Consider the following 27274-nt stretch of genomic DNA (forward strand, 5'->3'; position numbering starts at 1 on the left):
CAGGTACCGATTGGCAAGCTAGAGGTTAGCGGTTTGTAAATATATGAATGTACAACTGTTTTTTTTTTTTTTTCGAAAATATCTGGAACCAAGTTTTCCATACCGTTTATCGAAAACCCTTTTTGTCTTGAAATTTGGCACTTGATTTTTGCGACATTTCATTTATGTGTGTTGGAACAGAGATTATTCCGAAGACAATTGGCTTTTATTTTGGTTTACTGTTCGAGTTGGACTTTTTTTTAATTCTCAGGACAACTTTTCGACAGTCTTTTTGTTAGAACTTTGTACATTTGTTAATAGATCTAAGTATTTATGTTAGTTTATTATAGTTTTTAAGAATGTTGTCTATATCGTGTATCTTATTCGAAATTTTACATGATTTGTAATAATATAGACGTAAGTCATTTTAAGTACAAATTACTGAAAAAAAATGTAAAAATATTGGTTTACAATAAAAATCAAAAAACTTTTATTACCTAAAAGCGCCAGGATTTTACCTGTAAATTGAATTAACTGTTGATAAATATATATTTTGTATCTTGGGCGCAAGATTCGGTGTTTCATTTCAATTTTTGCCTTCCCAAAAATCCGAATATTTCTAAAATTATCCAACAAAGGAATTGAATATAGTTTTGATAGAATTTCTACAGAACTGGTAATTTTCTTCAAGAATTATATTTGTATGTGATGCGTAACGAGACAGCATTTCAAACTCTGACATGAAAAAAATGTATTTGTGACAATTTTTCTCTTTCATATAATTGTGTAGCAATCCTGTAAATGATATCTGATTCAATTCCATAATGAAAGTTTGGAGAACAAACTGAAGAGAAAAAGTGTTTTTATACAACGTTTATATAAAAGCATTTATTTTGAAAGTACTTTTTCTTTCGTGTTATTCAAAGTTTGTGTGAAAGTAGTTTAGAGAGGGTTTTTTTCTTCCAGTTTGTGAGTCCATCAAGTAGAAATGGGATCGTCTACATAAATGATTATTTTTCCTCTGTTGATACAGTACAAACAGCAAAAATAAAAAGATGGTCGCGGGAGTGATCCTTGAGGAACTCCGAGAGCTCTGATAATTTACTTTTTTAACTGATATCATTCTATTTTATAAAAAAGATTTAATTAATTCCAAATGTATTCCTATAATGGAACCACAATTATGATTTTTCTCAAATGGATTTCATGTTGTCATACCTTTGACTGATCAAAAGTCAGAGATCTCATCAACGTTCCTTGGCAATCTATTGATTAGGTGGAAATTGAGAAGTAACCTCGACATTCCAATCATAATTCAAAAGGTCAATCCTGTTGACATGTGAGTCATGTTTAAGATTACCTTCTTTTATCATTTATGAAGAATAATTTCAAATGTAGATGAATATTAATTTTTTTAATTTTCACAGCTTCAAACAATTTATGTTTTAACTGGATATCAGAAACCCTAAATTTAAGTCAACAAGAAAATATATAGTAGGTAGATGATGTTGAGATAAAAATATTTCCAATAGAGATTGGAAACCTTCCATCTCTTTCAACGGTTCTACCCAGCAGGATCTGGCAAATGCCTGGCGGAAAACAATTACTCTGGGTAATGCCACAACGGATAGTGAAGTACATCAAAGAGATATTTGTGCAAGATTACTCAACATGTATCAGCAGGACATCGCAGAATCTTACTGCTTGGGGATGTTAGACGACAGGTGAAGAGTATGTTTGAACAGTAGTAGGTAGGAAATTAATATTACTGGAGTTTTATCCTGCTAACTTTAGGCCTATTTCTATGCTACCTACCCTTGCTAAAATCATAGAAAAACTTGTTAAACAAAGAATCATGTTGTTAGTGAATAAGCATAATATCAGTAGCAGTCAGTTGGGGTTCCAGAGTATGAAAAACACGGAAATGCTATGTTTCATCTACTGGGAAACGTTTATATCAATTTGAATAATCGTGAAATAGCAGCGGCAGTTTTTTGCGATCTTTCAAAAGCTTTCAATTGCGAGGGTCATGAAATTCTGCTGCAAAAACTTTAGAGATATATCTTTGAAACGGTTCAGATCATACCTGTCATAATGTACTCAAAAAGTTAAACTCCCGGACAACATATTCCATCCCCAGACAGTTACTTGTGGTGTTCCACAAGGATCGGTTCTAAGCCCAATTAACTTAGCTTTATTAACAACCTAGCCCGCATTAATATAGCTGCAGAAATAACCCAATTCGCAGATGACACTACATTATTTTGGCATTGCAAAAATGAAAGGGAACTGCATGATTGATCAGCAAGGATATTATAAAAATAAAAGACTGGTATGATGCGAATCTCTTGTCATTTAATATCTCAAAAACTAGCATCATCACCCTCAAGTGCTCCACACTACATATCTACCTGGGTACTCAATTCATAAAATGTCAGCAAAATATCTGGGATTACAAATTGATAAGAATTTGGATTTTGAAGGTCACATAAATAACCTATGTAAAAAAAATTCATCAGGATGCTTCGCAGTTAGAGTATCAGCAAATGAATTGGGCACTATTGTGGCAAAAAATGTGTACTTTGCTCTCGTTGATTCCCACTTGAGATGATACGGTAGCTCTTTTTGGGGAACGTGTTGCCACGTGTTTGTACTACAAAAAAGAGGAGTTAGATTTATGTGTAGAGTTGGATTCAGGAATTCCTGTCGACCTTTATTCAGAAGGCATACAATTTTGACCTTGCCTTCAATACTTATATTGAAAATAGTATGTCTGATGCAAAAAAATATAGGACGGAAATTTTCATTTCACCTCGACGAAATACCAGAAGTAAGCTCAATATAAGTTCACTGATTCCAATATCATCAAAAATTGAGAGGTCTTTCATATATAATGGAAAAAAATGTTTAACCATTTGCCAATTGAGATCAAAGGCATAACATGTACCACTAAATTTAGAAAGTCTGTAAAAAAGCTTCTGATTTCATTTTCTATGCATTCACTTTTATAGTTTTATGCTTTATAGTTTTCATATCTACATTTATGTATTGTATGAGAATATTCATTATTATTTATTTCAATATGTGGTATATCTATATTTTTACTTTCTGACTTCTTTTTCACCCCAAAATTCTGAAATCACCAAACGTTAATTTGTATAATTTATATTCTTTAAAATAGTAACACTTTGACAATGATATTTTATCTTCAACAATATCTGTTAAGTTGTGTATCTTATATTTCTTAGAATAGTAACACTTTGTCAATGAGATCTCATCATCGACAATAAAGTACATTTTGATTGATTGATTAATTTTTTTATTCATAAGTGACATATTGTAAAAAGCGAGTTTGTTTTTTTTTATTTTATTTGATTAATCATTTTTGACCTACCATATATACGCTATGTATCACAAATGGTGAATAAATATTATGTATTTATTTATTTATTCAACGGGTAACCCCCAATTTTTATACAATATATTAACCTTAGAAAGTTAACTATTCTAGTATCTACATATCTAATAAATCAACCTACATAGAGAAAATTAAAATGAAATTGTGAATTAAAAAAATAGTCTTATAAATCTAAACCACGCAGAGTATATCTAAGAGTGTTCTGAGAGATATAAAAAAAATCAATATTGATCCTATTAGCATTCGATAGAATTCTGGAAAAAGAGGAATGTTTTCCATAATTACACCTATGAAAGTCGAGACTGAAAGTTTGGTTGTTACGTGTCCTTCTCGGGGGAACATGCAGATTGACTTGACAGAGAAGAGTTGGGCTATTAATTTCGTTGTTCAACAATTTATGTAGGAATATTGTCTGCATGTGCCCGTCTTGTACTGAGTTTGAGCAATCCAATAGTAGAGCGAATTTCAAAGAGCGAATGACTTCTAGCTGGCATGTTCATTTTGTAGGCAACATATCTAAGAAATTTATTCTGAACTTTCTCAATATCATAACTGTGATTGAAGTATGTTGGAGACCAGATACAAGTGCAATACTCAATCACTGATCTAAACAATGCAAAGTATAGTATTTCAATAGAAAAAATGTTGGTAAAATCTTTTGTTGATCTGCATATGAATCCTAACATTTTCATCGCTTTGTTAGATATGTGTTCATATTGTAAATGAAAGTACATCTTGTCATCCATCATGACACCCAGATCTCGTATAGATTGTACACGTTCCAACTTCTTCCCTGCAGTACTATAACCAGCTGTATAAAGGTTTAAAGACTTTGAAAAGGAAATACTTTCACATTTTGCCACATTGACATCCATATAATTCATCTTACACCGATCAGAAAAAGATTTAAGGTCCTTACTAAACTCATACTTATATAAGAGAAGGCAAGTAGTCAAAGTTGGAAAAAGTCTAAGTACTGAAAGAAATATTGAGGATGGGATACCACAGGGATCCATTCTAGGACCCTTCTTGTATTTAGCTTTTGCCAATGACTTGTCAGTGTACCTAAATAAGAACTCGGCCATTCACTGTACGTGTTATGCTGATGATACTAATATATTAATTATTGAAAACGATATGGACTCCGCGAAAAACACAGCTCTAGAGACCTACAAAAAAGTTATTATGTGGTCAAAGAAAAACAATTTAATGTTGAATGAAGCCAAAACTAACTTGTTAAATTTCAAGATGAATACTGGGCAACAATATGGGTTGAATCTGTTTATTGATACTGCTTTAGAATTGAACCTAACCAAGTCAACAAAAATGTTGGGTGTTGTATTTGATGACAAACTTCAATGGAGGACACATACTGACCACTTATGTAATAAACTTAGAAAAGCCTGTTATTCTCTTAGGTTTCTATCCCACCATTGTGGTCAAAGTATTTTATTAACTGTCTATTACGCAAACTTCAATTCGCATCTTAGATATGGCATCCTTAACTGGGGCACATCCTCTACCGTGTCTCGTGTGTTTTGTATACAAAAGTATGCTATTAGGATCATTGCTAAGTTGGGCTATAGAGATTTTTGTAGAGAAACTTTTCAGAATTTGAAAATATTAACGCTAGCAGAAGTATACATAATGGAAGCTTGCACATATATCTATCAAAATAGAAACACTTTAGCTGCTAACAGAGCCTATCATAATCACTCTACTCGGAATGCCCACTTATTATTACCTAGTCAACATCGCACTGCTCTGTTCCAAAGAAGTTTTGAGTTTCAAGGCTGCAAACTTTTTAATAAACTCCTCGACAATATCAGAAATTCTGAAAATGTACATATTTTTAAATCAAGACTGAAGCAACTTCTTCTGTTAAAGAACTGTTACAGTATTGATGACTTTTATTTGTAATCCAATACTATATGCGTGTATAGGAAACAATTATCTATTATTATATTTATGTGGTATACATCTGTATATGTTGTATATATGTGAATATGTATATATATTTATTTTATATTTTTTACACATTTTTTTAATCTACAACTTTGTGACATTATCAATTTCGTATAGTTTTATTTCTTTTCAATATTGTATATTGACGTTTTCCTCTTTTCCATTTGTACTTCTGCTCCTGTGGTTATACAAATCAATCTGAGTAAATAAAGAGATTATTATTATTATTTGAATTTTCGCACAATCCTGCAACGAATCAATTCAATCAATCAATCAATTTATTCATTGTAAATGAAACATTACAACGTCGTTATTTCCTTAGTATTAAAATTAAAATACATATACACAGAGATGCACAGATCAAAATAAAATAAATAAATATATACAAAATTATCATGCACATGTAAACCTACAAGAGATGTAGTACATGTATTATTCATTTATAAAATCTTCTATTGAATCGAAACATTTTTCTATTAGGACATTTTTCAGCCAGATGGAAAATTCATTCGAGTGTTTCTTTTTTGCAAAGTCTGGAATTTTATTATATAATTTTGCGCCCCAATAATCGCATCCTTGCTGTGTTTTCTTCAATCGATGAAGAGGAACTTGCAGTAAATCTTTATTTCTGGTATCATAAGAATGATTGAGTACATTTTTTGCGAACATATCTGGATTTGCGTGAACATATTTTAGACAACTATATATATATGCACTGGGAATGGTGAGGATTCTTTGTTGACGAAAAGCCTCTTTGCAGCTATCTCTATATGCAAGTCCGCATAGAATTCTGATGGCTTTTTTTTGCTGAACAAATATTTTGTTTGATTCAGAACTTGTGCCCCACAAAAGGATTCCGTAAGTTACTATGCTGTGAAAGTTTGAAAAATAGGTTATTTTAGCCGCTTGATGTGTTGAAATTGTTTTCATTCTCCTTATACAATATATTGCTGAATTAAGCTTCTTACTCATTTTGCTTATTTGTACCTTCCAATTTAGTTTTGAGTCCAGATGTATTCCAAGGAATTTTAGTGATTTTTCCTCTGTATTGTTTTTGCTTGAAATCATTAGCCTTTGAGTTTTTTCTTTGTTTAGCAGGAGTATATTTGCCGTAAACCAAATATCTGCTTCGGCTAGAACTTGCTCTGCCTGTTGTCTTATGTCACCTTCATCTTTGCCTTTAACTAGAAAAGTTGTATCATCTGCATATGCACTTGATGCATAAACCTTGATATTTTCGAGAAGATCGTTTGTGTAGATGATAAACAGAATTGGCCCTAAAATAGAACCTTGGGGCACTCCTTAAGTTACCGGAATTGTCTGAGATAGTGAATTTTTCCACCATGTCGATTGGAAACGATTTGACAGGTATGACTTGAGCAGTTTATACGAAATTCCTCTTACTCCATAATATGATAATTTCTCTAACAGTATTTCATGGTCAACAGTATCGAAAGCTCTAAAAATTTTTAGATCATCTCCAAACATCAGTATTTCACAGTGAGTTGAAAAAAAATAGTTTGGTTTAGTTGAAAAAAAAAATGAAAACGCTAATAAATGAAACTTCTGGTCTCAATAACATTATCCACTATATTTATATATTAGCAATGAAATAATTATAATTTAAAATATAGAAAATATACGATACTCCAGACTATATACAAGATTCCCTAAGAAAGCGAATACAGTTTAAAAAGTGGTGATTGCAGTGACTAGACAAAAAACTACGACTGCGTGAGCCTCGGCTTATCAACAAACTCCACACCATACTTGAGGATGGTGTGCGCAGAAACGTAAACCATGGAGCCCCAGAACAGCAAGTACAATAGATTTTCCGTAGAGTACTCCGAAGGGAAGACGGCGGAGGCCACAAACATCGCGATGGCCATCAGAAGAACCGAAGGGAACGTCATGTATCGCCAGCCCTTCTCCACTGTCAGAGGTGAGATAATCTTCCCGTAACCCAGAAACAAGTCTATGGAGTCTTGCCGGTAGCCGTCTGTCAGGTTATTTTATAGTACCTCACGAGAGAGTTGATCCCGTCCCGAATCAATCCCAGCTGTGTGCGCTTTCCTGTCCTAGTGAAGTCAGTTTTGAGAGCTCCAGTTCCGGAGTACTGAATGCTGATGAAATCCGCGTTGTCGGCCCACACGTTCTTGTATAGCATCTCGAACGATGACTGCTCGTCCAACCTCTGATTCGGATGCAGAATATTCAGTTTCTTCAACACCACATCCAAATTTCTGTGGGCGAGCATACTTTGTACCACGTTCGTCCTATCCAGGCAGTCGATGCAGTTCGTTCTGAACACTCCGTCCTGAAGAGAGCTCAAAGAGCCGTCCCGAAGAATCAGGAAGAAGCCCATTTCATCCTGGTCCAGAGCAATTCTGTCGATGAGGATTGAGAGCCTATCCCAGCGCATCTTTCTACACTCGTGGTGGAAATCGAAAGGCTCGTATCTTGCAGAAGCAAACCCTGAATCAGAAACAGATTTATTGTAGATATGTATAGAGAAAGTATGAAAAAGGCATTATAGTGTTCTATTGAATCACACGTTAAAAGGTAAGACCTCGTTAATCCTTAGCTCGCAGAAGTTTCTATTTCTGAGGGTTGTCGTTCGTATGATTTTAGATTGAGAAAACAAAACTTTGTTAAGTCACACATTTATTGAACATTCTGTATATTTGTGATCATTTTTGAAAGATAGCTTTCTACAACTTTTCTCTGTCACATTTTCGTCTATCTTCACTAGGGAAGCAACTGTTATCAAGTTTGCCAATAAATATTTATGATTTAGGCAGTCATAGGCTTTTGGCAGAAATATTTCATTATTTTCAAATGATTGAATAATTTTCTCAGTGGACTGAATTATTGCCGTTTCTACTGATCTTCTACTGAGAAAAATCAAATTTTATCTCATTCATTCCAAAAAACATCAATAATACGTTCTGTTCCCTGATTAGAATTGATGGCAAAAGTATTGAACAGGTCACATCAACGAAGTTTCTAGGTATTACCTTGGACCACAAACTAAGCTGGGAAAACCATATTAACAGCTTATGTAATAAACTGAGTATAAACTGCTTTGTACTAAGGCAATTGATGAATACAGTGTCAATGGACGTGCTGTTATTGGTTTACTATGGTTTGATACAATCAAATATATCCTATGGGTTGATATTTTGGGGAGGCTCAACTCAAATAAAAAAAGTATTTCTACAGCAAAAGAAAATTATTAGATGCATAAAAGGGGTACATCAAAGAATATCATGCAAAGAAATATTTACTAAATTATCTATTTTAACTGTGCCATCATTGTACATATTTCAAACTATTTTAAACGTAAAAAAAACAATTGGAAGTACTACCTACAAATAGTGCTCACCATAACTATAATACAAGAAGTGCAGGGAATTTGCAGCAGCCGTTTTCGAGACTTGCCATTGGTCAATGCTCTCACATATACAAAGGCATCGTATTTTATAATTATTTCAAGAACAAATATGGCAGTGAAAAAAATTTCAATGATTTCAAAACTTTTAAATCTCTTTTAAGTAAGTTCTTGCTGAGAAAAGCATTCTATTCTGTGAAGGAATTTTTAAATGACTGAATATGACCTTTTTTAACAAATTTTAGCATTGAAAGTAGGTTGTGTATGTAGAATAGTCTTATAAATAGGTATATATTCTGATTTTAGTTGACTAGTCTAATGAAGTAGTAACATTTGTGTACCAAATTATTTTGTAACATATTATGTTCTGCTTTTACAGATGATTAAATTCTATTCTATTTCTATTCTATTCATGTTGGAAAGAACTTAACAAGTTGCACTTTTTCATAAATTTCATGACTATTACACATGACCGTCTCAAAAAATTTAGAGAAAGATGATAAAATGCTTATCGGTCAAAAATTCTCAAATAACTCACAATCTCATTTCTTATAGATGGGTGTTATCAAAGCTACTTTGAATTGTTCAGGAAAGATCTCATCTCAAAAGAGTTATTAATTATATAGCAAATAATACTAGCAACATAATCAGTACATAATTTTATCAAACCAACTGGTATTTCGTCATCCTCACAGGTATGTTTGTTTTTTAATTTTCTGTGCCAAATTTTATATTTGATCTTCGGTTACAGTTTCAAGAAACATTGATTGTGAATTATTTGTGAAGTTACAAGTGAATGTGGTTTTATTAAGTTTCTCAAGTAGTTCAGGTATAATGTTAAATAAAAAATCATTGTATTGTTTGGCAGTGTTCCCTTCAAATACTGGGTTTGTAGCTACATCTACGCATTCCACTACATAGAACAAGTCCATTTGAGAAAGGTCCTTACTATAACTGTAAAAATTCATATAATGCAGTGTCTCCACATTTCAAAGAAATCAATACCATGAGTATCTTGAAACGAACTTTGAAGGAATATCTAATTGAAAATCCCTATATTCACTTGACTTACAATGTCTGTGATGTGTAACCTATGAGTTATATATGCAAACTTTTTTATTTTTTGTAAAAGTCACAAATTAACGTACTCTACGTGATGATATATATATATGAATACTGCACATACATTTCATTTTATTTCATTTTCTTGGTAGAAACCTTCTCGTTTCTTTTTCAACAATTAATGGTACTTTTTTTTGTTGCACTGTAAACTCCTTTCACATCCGTGTGTTACTTTAATATAATAATATTCTCAGAAATGTGTTTATAAAATGGTTCCACTGTTTATTTACTTCATTTTCGTTAATGTTATATATATCCAACCAGTATTGTTCTTTTAAGCTTTCAATAAACGTGTTTTTATATTCCCTAGAGAATATTCTCATAAATTTTCTGTTATCACCTTTCAGTGTGATCAGATATTGAACTTCGCAAAATTTGTGGGGTATAGTCACCTTTTAGATGTGTGAAAATATTATCAATACATTTTTCTGACGTTGTCCACCCACATATCCTTGATACAACCTATATTAATAATATTTATCAACGGACTGAGCTTCTCTACAAAATATCTTTACATGTCAACAGTCGTTCGACTAGACAAGTGCAAACGTTTTACGTTTCCTTTCACAGATTCAATTATTCATATAACAGCTTCATTCCCAGAACTCTTCGATTGGCTAACTCTTTAAATAACCCTCAAATCTTTAATATATCACTTTCACGCTTAAAAAACCATATTCTTCATCTAGCCATCTAATACTTGTTGTATTGTGTCTAGTGTTACTTGTCCGTAAGAATTATATTAGTTCATATTGTTACAAATTTATCTTACTTCGAAATTGTATTATTCTTATAATTCACTTTTAATCCACTGTATTGCATCAAGTACTACATAGCACTGTACTACTTATATCTGAAATGGACTTGCCCGTGTATATAAATAAATAAATATTTCATTGTGTGAGATTTTACTGTAACAGGGCTCATACTGTATGATAAATAAATTCGTATCTACCTAAAATACTGATGGTATCCCTGAAGGCCTTCTCAATTCCACCTTCTCTACCAGTCTGATCGATGAGATTCACCAGAACTTGCTTGCCGTATATAGCAGTCATTTCCTCCAAGTGACGTAGACACGCAGCCTGCTGCTCCTGGGGGTCCACATCCAGAAGGGTAGGCGGTGGTTTGTACCGTAAATCCGGGTTCTGATGCCAGAACAGGGGTATGGATCCTCTTATCTGTACGAAGCTAGCGCGGTCGCCTAGGAACTCCACTATCTGCTCTGTTTCTACAAAATTAGCAACGTTCCCATCCCTGTCGATGCCCCTTCGGAACAGCCTTGTCCCTGCGCGTAACACGCTTCGGCGTGAGATGATAGTCCAGCTGAGATTGTGGCCATTGATGACACATTGGTTAATCGAAACGAATCCGTGGAGTAGCGGCAAGCAGAAACGCTTGACGCCCGCGCTCTTGAAGGGTTGCAGCAAATGATTGTTCCAAACGAATCGTTGATCAGCTCGCTCGTACAGAGATTGCTGCCAGAAGTCGGGGCTGATGTCATGCAGGCGCTGGATGGAATGCGTGATGTCATAGTCGTAGCTGAAGTAATGGAAGGGTGTGGAAAGCATCTGTTCCACCATGGAAAGGTAGACGTTGTTGTCGTTCTGCTGCTCAGCATCTGATAAAATAATAACCTTATTAATTATAGTCATGAAGTTTATTGATTTTAAAAGCTCATGAGGTATAAAGTGTCAAATTCAAAATCAAAATATGTTTGACATGCATTTACATGAAAAAAACACATAAATAGATATAAAATGACAAAAAGGGGAACATACAGAGCCTATTAGAATTGATATTCCTCTGCAGAACAAAGTTGTCTAGTGAATAAAAATCATTCGTAAAGTAAAGTTTTCCAACTCTAATCCACAAACCTGGAGATGAAGAAAACATTGAAAACTAACGTCCAGTAAGTGAAATTCCCAAATTTCTGGACTGTTTGATAACTAAAAAACTCACATTCGATTCGAAAAACATACTAAATGAACACCAACACGGCTTCATATCTGTCCGATTCACCAGGTTCACTTGCATTTAGAAATGACTACAAGTTTTGAGGAATTTTACCTAAATGCAACAATGTTCTATTGTAAGGCACTAGCTCGGCTTTGGCTAGTCTCCAGACAGCGTGGCCGGCGATGTACCCCACCAGGTCTCTCTGGAGGGCCACGACTAGGTAGGGTCCTGCCAGTAGATGGATCGTACCCAGCAGTCCACAGAAGTCCCTTCTGCTGCTCGAGGCAGGAATCTGGCCGACATTTCTCTGTATCGTGATTTGCTCCGAAGGTCGGTCGATAATCAAGAGTTCGTCGCTGTTTCTGGGTTCAAGGTAGAATTTCTCGGGTGTAACATATCTGTAATTGAAGGGAGGTTAAAGGTAAGTTTGTGAAGGAAGACGAGTTTTACTTACAGACTCAAGTCATTATAAACGTCCGAAGTGGTCATATTCGTTATTTAATGGAAATTGGAGTGCTAGGTTGTATAATTTCAGCTTTACCATTTAATTCTCGAAAAAAGTCAAATTAATCTAACCCACATCAAAACGTCACGTTGACACAAATGTCAAATGTGACAACTAATACCGCTTTACAGTGTTGCCACCAGGTCAAAATAATTAACGGTACTTAGGCTGGATTCCCATAGCTTAATCCTTAATCATTCTGATTGGTGCAAATGGAGATTTTTCCATCTTTTTTGAAAATTCACCGATATAATTTCGCATGACTATCAGTTCCAATGAACCATTTCGGAAATATATTTAACAATAGCTTAAAGCGACGTAGATCGACATTTTTATTAATTTTTGCGCTTGTTTCGTCATTATTCGATCTCAAGATTTCAAAAACTTTTTGCTCAATGTCCCTTGGTCATTTTGTGTGAAGTATTAGGAGTTATCTTCCATACTTTTCCTAAATTTCAAATTTGTTGTCACATATTTTCAATAACAGCGAATGGTCTCTGAAAAAAAATAAAATTTTAAGGGTTATCCCTCCCCCCTAAACCCAATATGCCTTTGAATGCTATGTATTTTCCGGAGTTTCCATTCCCTCCATTTGCCATTACAGCGTTTTTTGTTTCTGGAAACTGTTTTGGAGTACACTGGAAACATATTCTGCCCAGAATTATCACATTTAAACGCTATATTTTCAGATAAAGGAATATATTATACATTTTTAATGATTATCTGTAGTATTTTAGGTCTATTTACGAAAAATACTCCGGTATAACATAACTGAAGTTTTCCGGTTTTACCGAAACACTTTTCAGTTACCAGACTATTTGCTTATATCTCAACATTTTTTCACTTCATCTTTATTTAACTTACAGAACTGTAAATCTATATACAATGACTGTGGTTTATTCGCTGTTGAATTGCTCTTTCTAAAGGATATCGATTTGCGTTAACTACAAAATTTAGCGATAGATGGCGTGATTTGTTAAATGCAACGCGTTGCTTATTCTTACACAATCTCATTTGATAAAAACTAGTGAAACAACTGTTTTCTTTATCGCTTCTCGGCCCTTGGCTAAGATCAAAGTGTAGTATCTGTTCTTATCAGCTTAATATCTGATACGCCCCGCATGCGGGGCCAGTATATTAAACTTATTTTTGGAAATTGATGGAGGGTTAAGGGGCTTGCTCCACCTCCGTCGCGGGTTGGCCCGGTATTGCAGTACCGCCGGGATCGGCCCATTTAATATAAATTAATCATATTATAGGGTATATATATAGAACTAGATATTATATCGAGGTTAATGTTAATATACGTTCCCTAGGAGGGGGTGAATGAAGCACAGTTAGTTAGTTATTTATGAATACAATTTAAAGTAATATAAAGTACATAACGTCATTGTCTAAGGTAAATCTTTAGACAATGATAACGGAATTCCAATTTTTTTTTATCTCAGACCACTTTTATATATAATCACTTTGCATTTAACTTATTCAAACCATAATAATATAAGTGTTATCACCGTACATCAGTGTTTCCTTCAAACGGTAGTGTTGTGAACATAATTTTACATTTGACTACAAAAAAGTATTGTCTAAAGATTTAGTAGACAATGACAAAAGTATTGACATTGGAAAAATGCCATCTATTGCACAGTAGCCGTACCACAGAATATTTTAAACTGTGACAATGTGTGACAGTGTGACCCTACTGAATCTTTAAATATAGACTGTCTTATATACAAACATTGAATCATTGTCTAAATATCGAATCACAAATCTTTGCCCATTATACGGGGTGTTTCCTAATTTAGTTGAAAAATGTGAGAGCGTTTTCAGGAGCTAATTTTACGAAGAAAAGTTCATAACCTGAAATGCATTGTATCCAAGTGGACTTCTTAAATATGTTTCAAAGTTTTAAACCAAATTATAGATTCAAAAGAGATTTTTCTCCTGAAGTGTTGAAATATATTCACTGTTACAATCACGGTACAAATGAAAGTAATATGTTCAAAAGTGGTTTCACGGGGTTCAAGATTGGACCTATTATTTGGGCGATGTTATCGGTGTCTGAAACAAATCGATTTACTTACTTGAAACAAAAAAGCCTTGTTAAATATTTAACAAATTTCCGAATTGCATGAACTGAACACATTTTAATTCATTGTTTGAATAACATGTAAAACGCGCCAAAATACTTACAGCTGCATTTGTCTATTGTATTCCCATTAACCAATGGTTAACACGTGTTTGCAAAAAAGTGTTTATGTCAACAACAAACTGAGAATAACATGAAAATATGTATTTATAATAATTAACTTCTAGTAATTAATTGATCGATAGTGCCTTCTAAAAGAGTATGTGACATCAGATTGTTTGTCGCGAAAATAGCTGTACCTAATTGATTTTTTTCACACAAATTCAGTTATATATTAGGTTATTTTGTAGGCTTAACAATCAGTTTATTTTTGTGCGTGGTATTCTTTACAAAACATTTCCGAAATCAATATTTTTATTTATTCATTCAAGAAAATGGAATTTATGTACTACGTAAGTTGATAATGTTTATGCGTTCAAAATTTTTCTTCAATACAATTCCATGCAATTGCTTTTTCGCACTCCCGAAGAAGCCATTGGATGGCGAAACACGTGTTGCGTTTTTGTGAAATAGTTCAGTGAAAATCTCACAATGAAGTGTTTTTTGAATCTGTCAACTCATCTTTTATATTTTTCTTTTATTTTTTTCAACCTATTGAAAATGACCATAACAATTTGAAAATATTTATCTGAAGAATAAAAACATTTTCTAACGGGTTGGAACTTGAGATGTTTTTCAAATGAAATTTCATGTTCGATTTCTTGCAATTACATTGTACTAAGTTTACGTGCCTATTTCACAGCTTTTCACGAAACCTCAGTTTTGGAAATCAATATATGCAGATCCTTTTCATGACGACTTCATAAACATGACTTTCATTTTAGTGCAGCTAATTATAATTTTTTCTTTCGTGATAAAGATTCAGAAGTGATGTTGTCATTTTAATTTCGGAAAAAGCGGTGGATAATTCGTTAATGTACAAGATGAACAGTACCGGACCAAAGACAGAACCTTGCAGTACTCCCATATATGGGAATGATTTTATTTTTATTTATATTAATTTTATTTTTCAGGTTTCTAAGACTAACGAATTATGAATGATATTCAACAGCGACAGGTTCTGAAAAATAGTACGTGTGTGAATGTTTTGTTTGTTGTATAACTTTATATTTTTGAGCTCCACTGGAGCATCTATGAACATTATTGAAAAGACGAGCGATTGCATCCAGATTCTCAATTTTTTCACCATCAAGAGCTATGGAAATATTTTTATTTTACAATGGTGTCGTTCAAATCATGTATTACTTTCCAAGAATTTTTCCAGGATTGTCAGAAGTAGACACATAGCTTTAGTATGAAGTTCTTTCTTAATAGTCAATACCAAATTATACCTTTGTTTTAATTTTACATAATTTGGGAAAATTACTTTTCAATCTAGAGAGATCTTTCGATAAAGAACATGATGCTTTGACTTCTTTATCGACCATTTTTTATGTGTGAAAGCTATTTTCCGGGGTTGTTGGCCGTGACGATCTGCAGGTTTTTATGTCTAACGTTTCATCTACTACTGCGGTAGAAATCATCAAAGGCTATGTGTTAACGGTAACAGTGTCTGAGTTGATGCTCGAGTTGTTAACCCATTAATATTCACGTCTGTTCTCAAGAACATCCAAGAGTCCCTAAACTTTTTCGTTTCTCGATTTTTTGGGATTTATAATAACAATTTCTGCCTACTGAATGTCCAGACAAAGTATAGAGAAATTACTCTGTTTGTTTTTTCCAGTCCATCTTCTGCATTACTGCTGCCCTTTCAACCCACAGTCAACCAATTCCCGATGGCTCAAAAACAAACTTAGGTCTTTGGAACACTAGAGGCGTACTTCTTATACCCCTGGAAGCAATCGTATACGAAAAATTGCCAGTCCACAGAGTAACCAAGCGACAAGTTGTGCCTGACATAGGAACTATAGACGATTCTGAAGAGGAAGATGTTTCTGACGCCGAAAACTTTGTCGAGGACCAACCCGTCAGTGATTCTTCTGATGATTCTGGGAGATATTTCTATAGACATTTTCGGCCGGTGCATCCCCTATCTAACTACGCTGATGGTTATGACGAATTTCCCACCACATTTTAATTGCGACCAGAGGGATTCTGGAAAAAACAGCCATACAATCCAAACATCTGATTTTTTCAACTATGAAAGTGTGTGATTTAATTTTAATGTTATATTTATTAATATTAGTAGTCTTTTATTTATATCATTCTAGTCATCTTTCCAAATGTATCAATATATAAAACGGTGAAAGTAAAATACTTCATTTAGTATGAATTTGATTGTTAATTTATTTGTCGAGACTGGGAAGTATCACACCGTTAGATGTACATCTATTTATAACTCAGAACTGTTTATTTGTTAAATATATTATGTAAAGAAAAATTTCACATATTTTTCAACCTTCCTGTGAAATTATATCCAATTAGAACTATTACACACTTATTGTGAATTGAGATATATTTTCTGAACAGAAATGTTTAGGGCAAATAAAAAAATTAGAACGTTTTGAAGAAATTTTGTTTTATAGTGCTACCCTCAATGAGAAATGTGAAAGTATGTCATCCTCGAAAGGTTCGAAAACATAGAACAATATCCCACGTGGTATTTGATCGGGAGTAGTTGTTTTCTGGCATATGCCAAATCCTACCATGAAGACAAGTTCAAAGCCCTTGAAATTTTCTCTGCAGAAGTCTAAAAATTTTAAAATTCCACCTAATAGCTGGTATTAGCCAGGGAAGTAGTGTTTTTCGTAGGCATTTACCGAAACCTACTGTGCAGGTACGCTAGGGGAGATGGAGGTTTCGAAAATTCATTTCGAAATATTCATATTCGTATAATAGGAAACGTTGGTCGGATTTAACAGTATTATAGTAATGTGATTTGATGTTCCCACAGGACGGTGAGATATACCAAAGAGAATAGGCAGCATATATGACCTCCATGTTCACCACATTTGTGTCCCCTTGTTTTCTCAATAGAACAGACAATCTGTATCTTTAGAAGTTGAATGATATAGAGCGAAATTGAAAGCTTCAAAATGATATACTATTCCACTCGTTTGAGTATGAAAGTGATTGCACGAATATATGTTGAATAAACAGCTGGAGTATCAAATATCTTACCAATTTAAACAATTAGTGATAAAAGTGCAGCAGGGCCTCGACTTCAAACCCGAAATTTCGACTTTATTCTATAAATTTCGATTTTAATCTCAAAATTTTGATTTCATAAGTCGGAATCTCCAAAAACAAAAAGATTATGTACTTATCAGCTTATTGTTCCTTAAAAACTGGTTCAACGTATATATAGAAATCCTAACCTCTAAGTCCTAAAAACTTCCAGAATTTTTTCATTGCACCAAATACAGTTCACAGATCATAGTTCTAGACTGTCGTACGGGAGAGACACCCACCATTAGGTTTTGTAGAGGACGCCCTGTACGTCAAGTGTAGCCAAAAATACAAATGGACAAGTACATGACAATGAACACGACAACAGCAACTAATAATTGAATGTGTCAACTGACGTGACAAAATTTCAGGAACTTGTTTACACTCTTCTTTCTGATACGAAGAATGCTGTTTTGTTTGTCGCAACAAATCAAAATATCTAATTGATGAGTAAATTTCGCGGAGGTGGAAAAAGGCCAGAATATGGTATTTCTGGATTTTACTCCGTACATTCATCTGCGCGTGTGATATCTTGTTAATTCAAAAAGTATATAAACATTCTGCATAATCTGGAAAAATCGATATAAATGCCACATTGGGGTTAATTGATTTCAGATCGTTCTACAGTCTATAAAAGGAAGAGTCTACTCACACAGGGTTTACGTTTTCCAACTGCAACTATTTTGAGAGGAAAGAATATGAAATCAACAGTACTGGTGAGTGAGCCGTTTTTCTTTGATGAAAGTAAAAAAAAAGATTGACTCAAACTGAAAATCATTGCTGATATTTTTCATTTTAATGTGTTGTTTTTTGCAAATTGAATTTTCAATGAATGGTTAATAATGGTAACGGTTGTTGGGATAATTAGCCACTGCTTCAATCATTTGACATTGATTTTGTGAAGGTCAAATTCAAAAGTTTGATATTAAATATCAAGTAACAGGAAAATTTCACTATTCATTGATAACATTTTTTTTTCATTTTTGAATGAAAATGGCTAAATATATACTTTTCGTGAAACCTAACACATTAGGTACATACACAAATGCCAATATGGTCACTATCAACCATGACAATATGAAGTGGCATGAGTGACGTAAATGCCAAGACGTGAATCACTTCATTTTTTATCAGTTGTTGGAGTCAATGTTCTCTCTTCAATGACCAGTCTATATTATTACGTCACTGCCAAAATCACAATAAAATAGACTTTTAGACAGTAACAAAAATGCAGATTTTCATACCTTGACTGAACTTATGAACTTGAAATTATAAAATTCTTCAACACTACAAATTCTCTGTAAATATTTTTGGAATCATTCATTCGTTTGAAAAGTTGCAAAATTTTTAGGTTATACTCTTTTGATATATAACAGTACAACTTGCATCTGACAGATACATTTTTGCAACTGGCATAATCATCCAATTAGGAATTTTCATTATTTTAATTATCGAATACAAAATGGAAAATTTACTAAATATAAGTTGCTATGAATGTGAGGATATATTCTAGGAATCACACATTAAAAGGTAAGACCCCGTTAATCCTTGGCTCCCACAAGTTACAACTTCTGAGGGCTGTCGTTCGTAGGGGTTAACGCTGGTTAACGGGAAACAGTTTTAACAGACTGAATGTTTAAATTTGACAGATCGTCAATACAAATGTTCCTTTGTATTGACAGATCGTCAATACAAATGTTCCTTTGTTAAGAATTGTCCAAATAAATTAAGGTCAATGAAAAATTATCATTCAGAATTGTTTTGTTATAAATATAATTATTGAACTGAGAGTTGATAGTTCCGTTATTTGAAAAACTTGTATGTCAGATCATTAACATAGAGTAGCAACAGCTTAGGGCCTAGCATAGACCCCTGTGGCACACCCATTGTTTTTTTCGCCAATTGAATTCACATTAGATAGTCTGGCTCTTGGATTCCTGTTACATAATGTTTTAAACTCACCCACAACACATTTGTTTTACAGTAACTCACTATACCTATTATATATTCATTTCTTTTTCAGTTAATCGTTTTGGTATTCATCGTAGTCTACCCCCAAGACATAAGCGGAAGGAATTTGCAACTGAACCACAGAGAACTTCCAAGTTTCAAGAAATCGCCGGTGAACTATGATGTGAGAACCTGGAAAGTTGATCCGGAAGATATTCCTCATATCCGTGTAGCCAGAGCGACAAGACGGAGATTTAACAATGGTTTCGGTTCAAGGTTCCGTATAAATAACAATGATTTACCTTCTAGTGTGAATTATCAAAATAGTTACGACAGATTTCCCACCGTGTTTTGAAGGATTTGTGAATTAAAAACTTTATACTTTGTACTCGATACAGGGACTTTGGAATACTGCCATTCGATGTTATTCCGCTTTAAAACACAGCATAATTAATTTAATTTCTAATTGCAAATAAATAAAGCATTCATATCTTCAACCGTGTGGCTTTCGAAAAATGGTTCAAGTAATTCTTTAACTGGTGATCTTTGACCAAAACTGAAAAAAATATTCATGACAGTTTATTTATTTCTGTTCGAGATGGCCTGTATGAAATCCCGCTGACTGATGATATTTTACATAAATTTGCTCATTTTTTATTAAGTTTTAATGTGATATATTTTAAGTTTTACTTTAGTTTTGTAACCTTGTTATTTGCATTAATATTGTAATATATTTTCATAGTTGCATACTGTTATTTTTGACAAATAAAGAGGTAAAGAGTATAAGAATGAAATGAGAAAGTGTTTCTTCTAGATCCATTCTTTAATTTTTTGACTACCCAACCCAAGAAGAAACTCGCGTATATGCGACCGCAAGTTGCTGGTAATAGCGGTCGTCCAAAAATAGACACAAACGATGAGGAGATTGTAGAATTTGTCGAACTAAACTCAAAAAAACGACTCGTCACCGAAAGACCTTCAAAGTCAATGTTTAATAGGGCCAACATTTCTTCCAAATAATTCAAGTGGTGGAACTTACTTACAGTTCTCACAAAATGTTTTACCAGAATACTTGAATGAGGTAAGGCAAAATATGTGGGGTATTTACAAGATGGAGCTTCAGCATATTTCGATAACAACGTTATGGATTATCTTTTCAGTCTGTATCTTTGACGTTGGATTGGAAGGGGCTCTGAGGCACCTTATTTCTTGACCAGCCAGAAGTCCAGATCTCAACCCTGCTGACTTTTGTTTATGGGGTTTCATGAAAGAGGACGTGTATTCTGTTGAAATAATCGGCCAACAACAACCGAGGCACCGAATCATTGAAAGTGCAAATCGATTTCGTCAGAAGACTGTGACTCGGTTTTTCTTTTGAAAGCAGTGCTGAATGAGCATTCAGAAAAATTGAGGCCATTTTGAACATTTATTTTAGAAATACCACACATTTGTAGATACTTTTTACACCTGCAAATAACATTAATATTCATTTATTATAACTTTATTTTTGTTACTCAAAATTTTTGCCGCATCTCGATAAACATGGCTTATCTGTAGAAACTACGAGTGTTGAACAGCCAACTGAAGAATTTTTGAAAGATAATGAAAAAGAGCCTACATCTCGATAAGAACTTCACCAATCCTCACAAAAATGAGGGTATTATATCAGGTATGGCAGTCGGTCATTCCAAGTGACCACGTTTACCTACCCACTGGTTTGGGTAATTGTCATCCCGCCTCTTTGAAATCAGCTCGTCATAACAAGGAGGTCCCTCATCTTGCTGAAACCTAATATTACTTGAAAACTCATTCAGATTTGATTTTTCAAACCGGCATTCAGGCGAACGTGATCCCTTGGAAGAGCCCACTAGATCTCCTGATATGACGCCTCTAGATGTTTTTGAGGGAGCATGCGACAACTGATGTGTACGATACACAACCGTTATTCATTTCAGACTTTGTGAAGTGAGTTTTGGATATCTTCTTTCTTGAAATTATATTTATAGTTTGTGTGCAGATTCTAAAAATGAATATGAAACTACTAATTACTTGGGAACGGCTAATTCGATTTCCAACAATAAAAGACTATTGGATAGAGTATTGAAATACCTATCAAAGAAAGAGTCATCTGAAGGCCCTCCCTTCTATTAAAAGTAAAAGTACTGAAAGTGATACTTTGTTCCATTCAGAAGTTAAGAAGGGATACGTCATTGAGAAATGCCTTTTAATAGTTAAAAACATTTAATTATAATTACGTTAATACAAATGCTCAAAAATGTCAGTCAAATTAAAACAGATAAGTAGAGATTCAGAGGCGAGAAATACATCCTGTCAATGGTGATGATGTCCGTGCCCTGAACAACAATGGCTGTTTGTCTGAGCTTTGGGAACCACTGTGGGAGGAGCAAGTCTTTTGTTTATTTTGCTCAATATCTCATAATGATAGCTCTCGTCTTCATCATCCACTGGAGATGTCTCGTCCAACTCGTAACTGGAAGAAAATCAATTGTAAATGAAACGTGCTTTCTGAATGTTTGATTCAGAACTCACTTTATAGCCCTGAAAAACCGGGAGTATTGGTTGTTTTTCAGTACCGTCACCATAACTTTCCTCATATTGTTTTTGAAAGCTATCAACTCCAGAACTTGCATCAAGAACTTTCCCAGTCCTTTCCTTTGAACCGGCGATTCTAACTGCAACTCATAGCTGAAATAAATTCAATTTGAAACCGTGGTCGACAAAATTTGAAACTGTTTACATACCAATAAAGTACTTCGATACCATCATCGATATCAAATCGGAAATGGGAGAACCCCAGTAAGTTACCGTCTACTGACTTAGCTATCAGGTACCAAGCTGCCTCATCCGTCAACTCTGATAATTTCTTCTCGTCACTCCACCCCATGAGCATTGTTCATACCTGTCGAACATAGACGATGGTGAACATATGTATTCATTTATACAGAAAGAGCTATATGATTCATGCGCAATTCCAAAAGACAAGACTCCGGCAAACCCTTGTTTGAACTACATAACATTTTGAGTCTTTGGAATTTTCATTTCAGAAACATTCTGTTTAATCAACAAACATAAACTGATATTTATCGGCTACTCCAATAATTATATCCTTCTACACATCTTTTTTCATTTACTTCCTTGGAAATTTCTATTTGTTTTATGTCTAACAATCTATACAAAGAAAGCCAGAAATTCACTCCCTTAACATGGTATGCATTATATGACACTCACTTGAGTTGCATATTTCTCTTAGTAAGATTGAAGGCCCACTGTCTGATATTTTCATCAAGATTCGAGCATCGTTTAACACTAAGTTCTGCTTCGAGACCATTCTTATTGAATTTTGAGAAAACTGGGAACGGTTCCAGTGGATCGACCAATTTATTGGCTTCTGCCACTACACTCATCGCCTGGCTTATCCTGTTTTGTTCTTCCTTCCTCTGAAGACGCTTTTCTTTACTTTTTGCAGTACTTGCAGCGGTTTTTCTCTGAACAAAAAAGGATAATCAACACTGGATAATTATAAAGATTGCTGAACTCACCCCCATTGCGGAACTTCCTTTTTTATTTCCTGAACAACAGCCGGTAGTTTGATAAAAAAGTAATGTGTTTGGTTTAAAAACAAAACGAGTCGTACGCGGTTAATTTTTTTGTTGGTTGCATTCGCAGTGTTGCGTTTTGCCAAAGCACACTCAGGGGTTTTTTAAACGATACGATTTGGAACGTCGACAGTAATTTGGTATATTATTACATTATTTGGGAGTGGAATAAAATTTGAAAAAAATGAAAGACACTTTTGGTCTATTCTGCTTTCTCAATATACTGTCATAAAGCTCATTCAAATTGAAAATATTTTTGGAAGAGATTAGTTTTTGGGAAAGAATGTTCGTATGAAATAGGTTAAGAGTTTATTTTGAATTGAATTCTTCGAAACTTTTACAAAAACAACAAGCTTATTTCCCATTGAATCGTTAATAAGAAAAATATTTCAATTTCAAATTCGAAACAGTCACCTTTCCCAATTTCCCAAGAATGAGGCAACACCATATAGAAAACTTCCTTCTAAAGCCGGTTTCAACTACTGCCAAGTAGTAATAGTTCGATTCCATGAACAAAGCGGAGGATAACAAAGAACTGTTAAGCCATGTATTTATTTACAATCATACAAGAGAACGTATTTTACAATTGATAACCTACTCAAATCTAAGAATAAACTAAAACATATTACAGAAATAATTTAAAAAAAATTGGATATGAAGTTATAAACATTCTACAAATATATATAATGTGTTCAAGATTTGACTTCACTTAACCGAATTGATATGGCAGAATGATAATTCTTCTGAACGTTTTATATGAAACCCCTCAACATTTATCAGTGTGACTTGAGATTTAGTCTGTAAACGATTGAAGCCAGTATGCAACAATTTGTTACTCTGAGGTGCAATATATATTTGTAAGTATTAATCTTCATGGAAGCAGTGAATTAGCGCAGTGATAGTGCGCTTGACTCACGATCGGAAGGTCGTGAATTCGATCCAAACCTCGACAGAATTCATCCAGTAGAAATTTGGATCATTCTGGAACGTTACGTAGTCAACGGGGCTGTGGATTAAATTGAAGCTCCCTAGGTGGCTTGTGGAGTTATTTACATCGTTTACCTGAAAAAATAAAACAATATCCATGGTTTTAGCACAGAATATCGGAACTACAGATATTCTGTGGTTTCAGCATTAAATGTTCTGATTCTTGATGTTCCGTGACAGAAGAAAATCACGTAACTCGCGTCCTTGCCAGTTTCAGAAAATAGGTTATGTTATGACATTACTTTCTAGGTTATACACCTTTTGCTTACTAGAGGCTAGCTGAAACAATATGGGTCAGACATCAGAAATCACTGCTTTTCTGAATATCCACAAAGACCAGCTCATTTCCTCCGGAGTTCCTCAACAGTATTGGCAAACTTTATATCACAAATTGGTGAACCAAACCTTTGACGCAGGGGAAACCTTTCAAATACTCAAACTAGACTATGAAAAACGCGAAGAACACGAGCCCCTGTTTGCCTTGCAAGCCACTAAGTCTATAGAAAAGGCCGATCCCCTCCACATATATCTCATAGACCATGCTTGGACGTATCGTGTGGACCAAGCCAAGCAGCAGCTCTTACAGCATGACAGTCTTCGCCAACGCTTGTGTAACATGTTCGACAAGGATAGCAGCTTGGCCAAGGAGGAATTGGTGGAGGAACTGTTCGATAGTTTGTGGAAGATCAATAATTACTATACCATCAGCAGTGCTGATAACGTAGAAGACAGATTGCCGGTTTGGTATGTTATGGATGAAATAGGTACTGCTGTACTGCACAGTGATCAACCTAACTGTAGAATAGTTCCCTTCATTTACATAAACGACCAGATAACTTACTCGGTTCTATTTCCTGTAGAAGATATTGCAGAGGAAGATATAGTTTACAGAGACTTTGCCGAGGGTGTAGTTGACCAAGATCGTCGCTCCGCCTTGTTGATTCCTTGGGTTCCAAAATCGTTTGAGGATAAAGATGTAACCCCAACAATTCCGACTGAAGAATATTTCCTAGGTGTGTTAGAATAAAAGAAGCTTTAAGTATTCTTGAATATGGAGTCCCATAAGATACAGTATCGAGGCCTTGCTTCTGATGATTTTTAAATTCAGTTGTAGTTCTAACATGGCAAAACTCCTTTTTAGTGAGTAATTATGATCTTACAGCATTAAAAACGACAACAGTTATAAGGTTCGTGACAGGTATGTCTTATAAAATTCATTCTTACAGAGCCCTGAAGAAGAATTCAATTAAATCAAAACTTCGGGAAGAACACAATTGATTTTTTTTAATAATTTGATCCAGTTTCCCAAAACCTTTCTAGAAATGATAATAATAATAGCATTTGTTATGGAAGGGTTCAAAATAATTTACAGGGTTAACTAAGTATGTTTAAAAAAGTAGTAATAGAGGTGCTTGTTACTGAGAAGTTACAGTTTGAGAAATGAGGAATTGAAAGCTTTTGTATGCTTGGAAAAAGACAAGATTAATGACATAAGCCTTGAATGAAATATATAACGTTCACTTTCTTTCTGTATATGAAGGATAGTTTTTTATAGATTGATATTTTAGATATGCTTTCAGGTGGCCATCTAAAAGAAAGTCTACCAGTCTTATCGAAACTGCCAAGCATGGAAGTTCCCCATAATGTCTTGAAAGTTTTCTCCCAGTATAGTTTGGTCAACAAGCATCTCACAAACAACAGGTTCATCTTGGTTAATGACGAGCAGGAGGCTGATATTTTGTGGTACACTGAACACTTCAAAGACTTCGAACGCCTCAGTGAGACACCGGAGAAGTTTGTGAATCAGTTTCCGTTTGAATATGTGATAACTGTCAAAGATCTCTTGTGCATAACGTGTAGAAGGAAGGAGAGTTCAAGCCAGTGGCTACCTGTAACTTACAATCTTCTTACTGAGGTCCCTAACTTCATCAGCTGCTTTCAGCAACGTGAGAAGCTTGGTTTGGACAACGTCTGGATAGTGAAGCCCTACAACCTAGCCAGGGGTTTAGACATACACATAACGAGCAATTTGAATTATATCTGTAGGCTTTTGGGGACAGGACCCAAGATAGTGCAGAAGTACATTACGAAACCCGTGTTGTTTTACAGGCCGGAGTGCGGCGGCAGAGTCAAATTTGACATCAGGTATTTGCTGCTAGTGAAGAGCGTAAAACCTCTGGAAGCTTATGTGTACAGGCATTTTTTCTTGAGATTTGCAAACCGGCCTTTCGAGCTCAACGAGTTTGACGTTTACGAAAAGCATTTCACGGTGATGAACTACACTGACAATGCAGTTTTGAAACATATGAAATGCGAAGACTTCAAAATGGAGTGGACGGGTCAGTACCCCAATCACGACTGGGAGGATGTGGAAAAATCAATTATTCAGATGCTGAAGGAGATTCTGGAATGCGCTACGATGGAGAAGCCCCCATGTGGAATTGCAGAAAGCCCCCAGTCCAGGGCTGTTTACGCTGCGGATATAATGTTAGAGTGGGATGAGGATGGTGATATCCGTCCTAAGATTTTAGAAATAAATTTCACTCCTGACTGCAAGAGGGCTTGCGACTATTATCCCGATTTTTATAATGACATATTTAGGTTGCTGTTTTTGAATGAGGATTCAGGTGCTTTTTTTACATTGTAAAAGCTGTGATAAGTAATTTGCCTTTGATATTGACTGGATCAACTGATTTTTGGAAAATCAACTGCTTTTAATGCTTTTTGAACTTTGTAAGCAAATAAATATTTGACCAATGAACGTTTTTATCTTGAAACCTAGCATCGTTATTATGAACATCTCAGAATTTAATAGAAACGGCTGAGAATTATAAACTAGATAAGCGCAGTCGCTTTATTCTCTGTTCTGATTAGTCTGATAAAGTTTTATATCTGTATGCACCACATGTATAACATTTATAATAATGAATAAATTTCTATTCTATTCTTAGTGTATGGGAATAGGTGTCGCTCTTTTTAGAACAGTGAAAAAAATACCTTGGATAGTGAAATGCGTGTCAAAAAGAGTATTGCAGTTCTTGTGTTTTGGAAAAGTGCTCGTTTT

The 27274-nt window shown here is 34.4% G+C and overlaps 4 protein-coding genes, 1 long non-coding RNA gene and 1 other non-coding gene across 8 annotated transcripts; 4 read left to right on the forward strand and 2 right to left on the reverse strand.

Annotated features, from left to right (window-relative positions):
• Window positions 1-6932: 6932 nt before the first annotated feature.
• Sac1 (phosphatidylinositol-3-phosphatase SAC1) lies at window positions 6933-12526 on the reverse strand. The gene is given in 5 exon segments (XM_023174437.2): window positions 6933-7376; window positions 7379-7837; window positions 10831-11496; window positions 11946-12232; window positions 12289-12526. Coding segments are annotated over 5 exon segments (1737 nt in total). The 5' UTR covers window positions 12324-12526; the 3' UTR covers window positions 6933-7086.
• An 860-nt stretch (window positions 12527-13386) lies between these two features.
• Window positions 13387-13578, forward strand: LOC111518152 (U2 spliceosomal RNA). The gene has a single exon (XR_002723919.1). It is a non-coding gene; the product is annotated as a U2 spliceosomal RNA (small nuclear RNA).
• Window positions 13579-14725: 1147 nt separating this feature from the next.
• Window positions 14726-16868, forward strand: LOC111518116 (uncharacterized). The gene is made up of 2 exons (XM_023174459.2): window positions 14726-14880; window positions 16212-16868. The coding sequence occupies exons 1-2, from the start codon at window positions 14863-14865 to the stop codon at window positions 16563-16565; spliced, it is 372 nt and encodes a 123-aa protein (XP_023030227.2). The 5' UTR covers window positions 14726-14862; the 3' UTR covers window positions 16566-16868.
• A 734-nt stretch (window positions 16869-17602) lies between these two features.
• LOC111518115 (uncharacterized) lies at window positions 17603-20781 on the forward strand. Of its 2 annotated transcripts, XR_012466703.1 has the most exons (3): window positions 18057-18372; window positions 19680-20687; window positions 20767-20781. It is a non-coding gene; the product is annotated as an uncharacterized lncRNA (long non-coding RNA). The 2 variants fall into 2 exon arrangements; XR_002723917.2 differs by lacking the exon at window positions 20767-20781 and having other exon boundaries at window positions 17603-18372; window positions 19680-20353.
• Window positions 20782-21828: 1047 nt separating this feature from the next.
• On the reverse strand, window positions 21829-23320 carry Naa40 (N-alpha-acetyltransferase 40). Its single transcript, XM_023174457.2, is given in 6 exon segments — window positions 21829-22097; window positions 22157-22312; window positions 22369-22507; window positions 22510-22526; window positions 22856-23112; window positions 23167-23320. Coding segments are annotated over 6 exon segments (735 nt in total). The 5' UTR covers window positions 23173-23320; the 3' UTR covers window positions 21829-21937.
• Window positions 23321-24373: 1053 nt separating this feature from the next.
• On the forward strand, window positions 24374-26971 carry TTLL12 (Tubulin tyrosine ligase-like 12). Of its 2 annotated transcripts, none has more exons than XM_074179600.1 (2): window positions 24374-25223; window positions 25779-26971. In XM_074179600.1, the coding sequence occupies exons 1-2, from the start codon at window positions 24500-24502 to the stop codon at window positions 26855-26857; spliced, it is 1803 nt and encodes a 600-aa protein (XP_074035701.1). In that variant the 5' UTR covers window positions 24374-24499; the 3' UTR covers window positions 26858-26971. The 2 variants fall into 2 exon arrangements, with proteins under 2 accessions (XP_074035701.1, XP_074035703.1); XM_074179602.1 differs by having other exon boundaries at window positions 24377-25223; window positions 25791-26971.
• The last annotated feature ends 303 nt before the right edge of the window (window positions 26972-27274 follow it).

Source organism: Leptinotarsa decemlineata, unplaced genomic scaffold, assembly GCF_025532065.1.
Source record: "Leptinotarsa decemlineata unplaced genomic scaffold, Ldec_3_MD MMD2_tig00026282_RagTag_RagTag, whole genome shotgun sequence".
Taxonomy (NCBI): domain Eukaryota; kingdom Metazoa; phylum Arthropoda; class Insecta; order Coleoptera; family Chrysomelidae; genus Leptinotarsa; species Leptinotarsa decemlineata.

What these genes read in the sequence shown, in the direction of transcription:
- TTLL12 (XM_074179600.1), top strand. Translation starts at nt 24,500, where the DNA reads ATGGGTCAGACATCAGAAATCACTGCTTTTCTGAATATCCACAAAGAC. An exon ending in GACTGAAGAATATTTCCTAG is followed by an intron (nt 25,224 to 25,778) that starts GTGTGTTAGAAT and finishes TTGATATTTTAG; the next exon opens with ATATGCTTTCAGGTGGCCAT.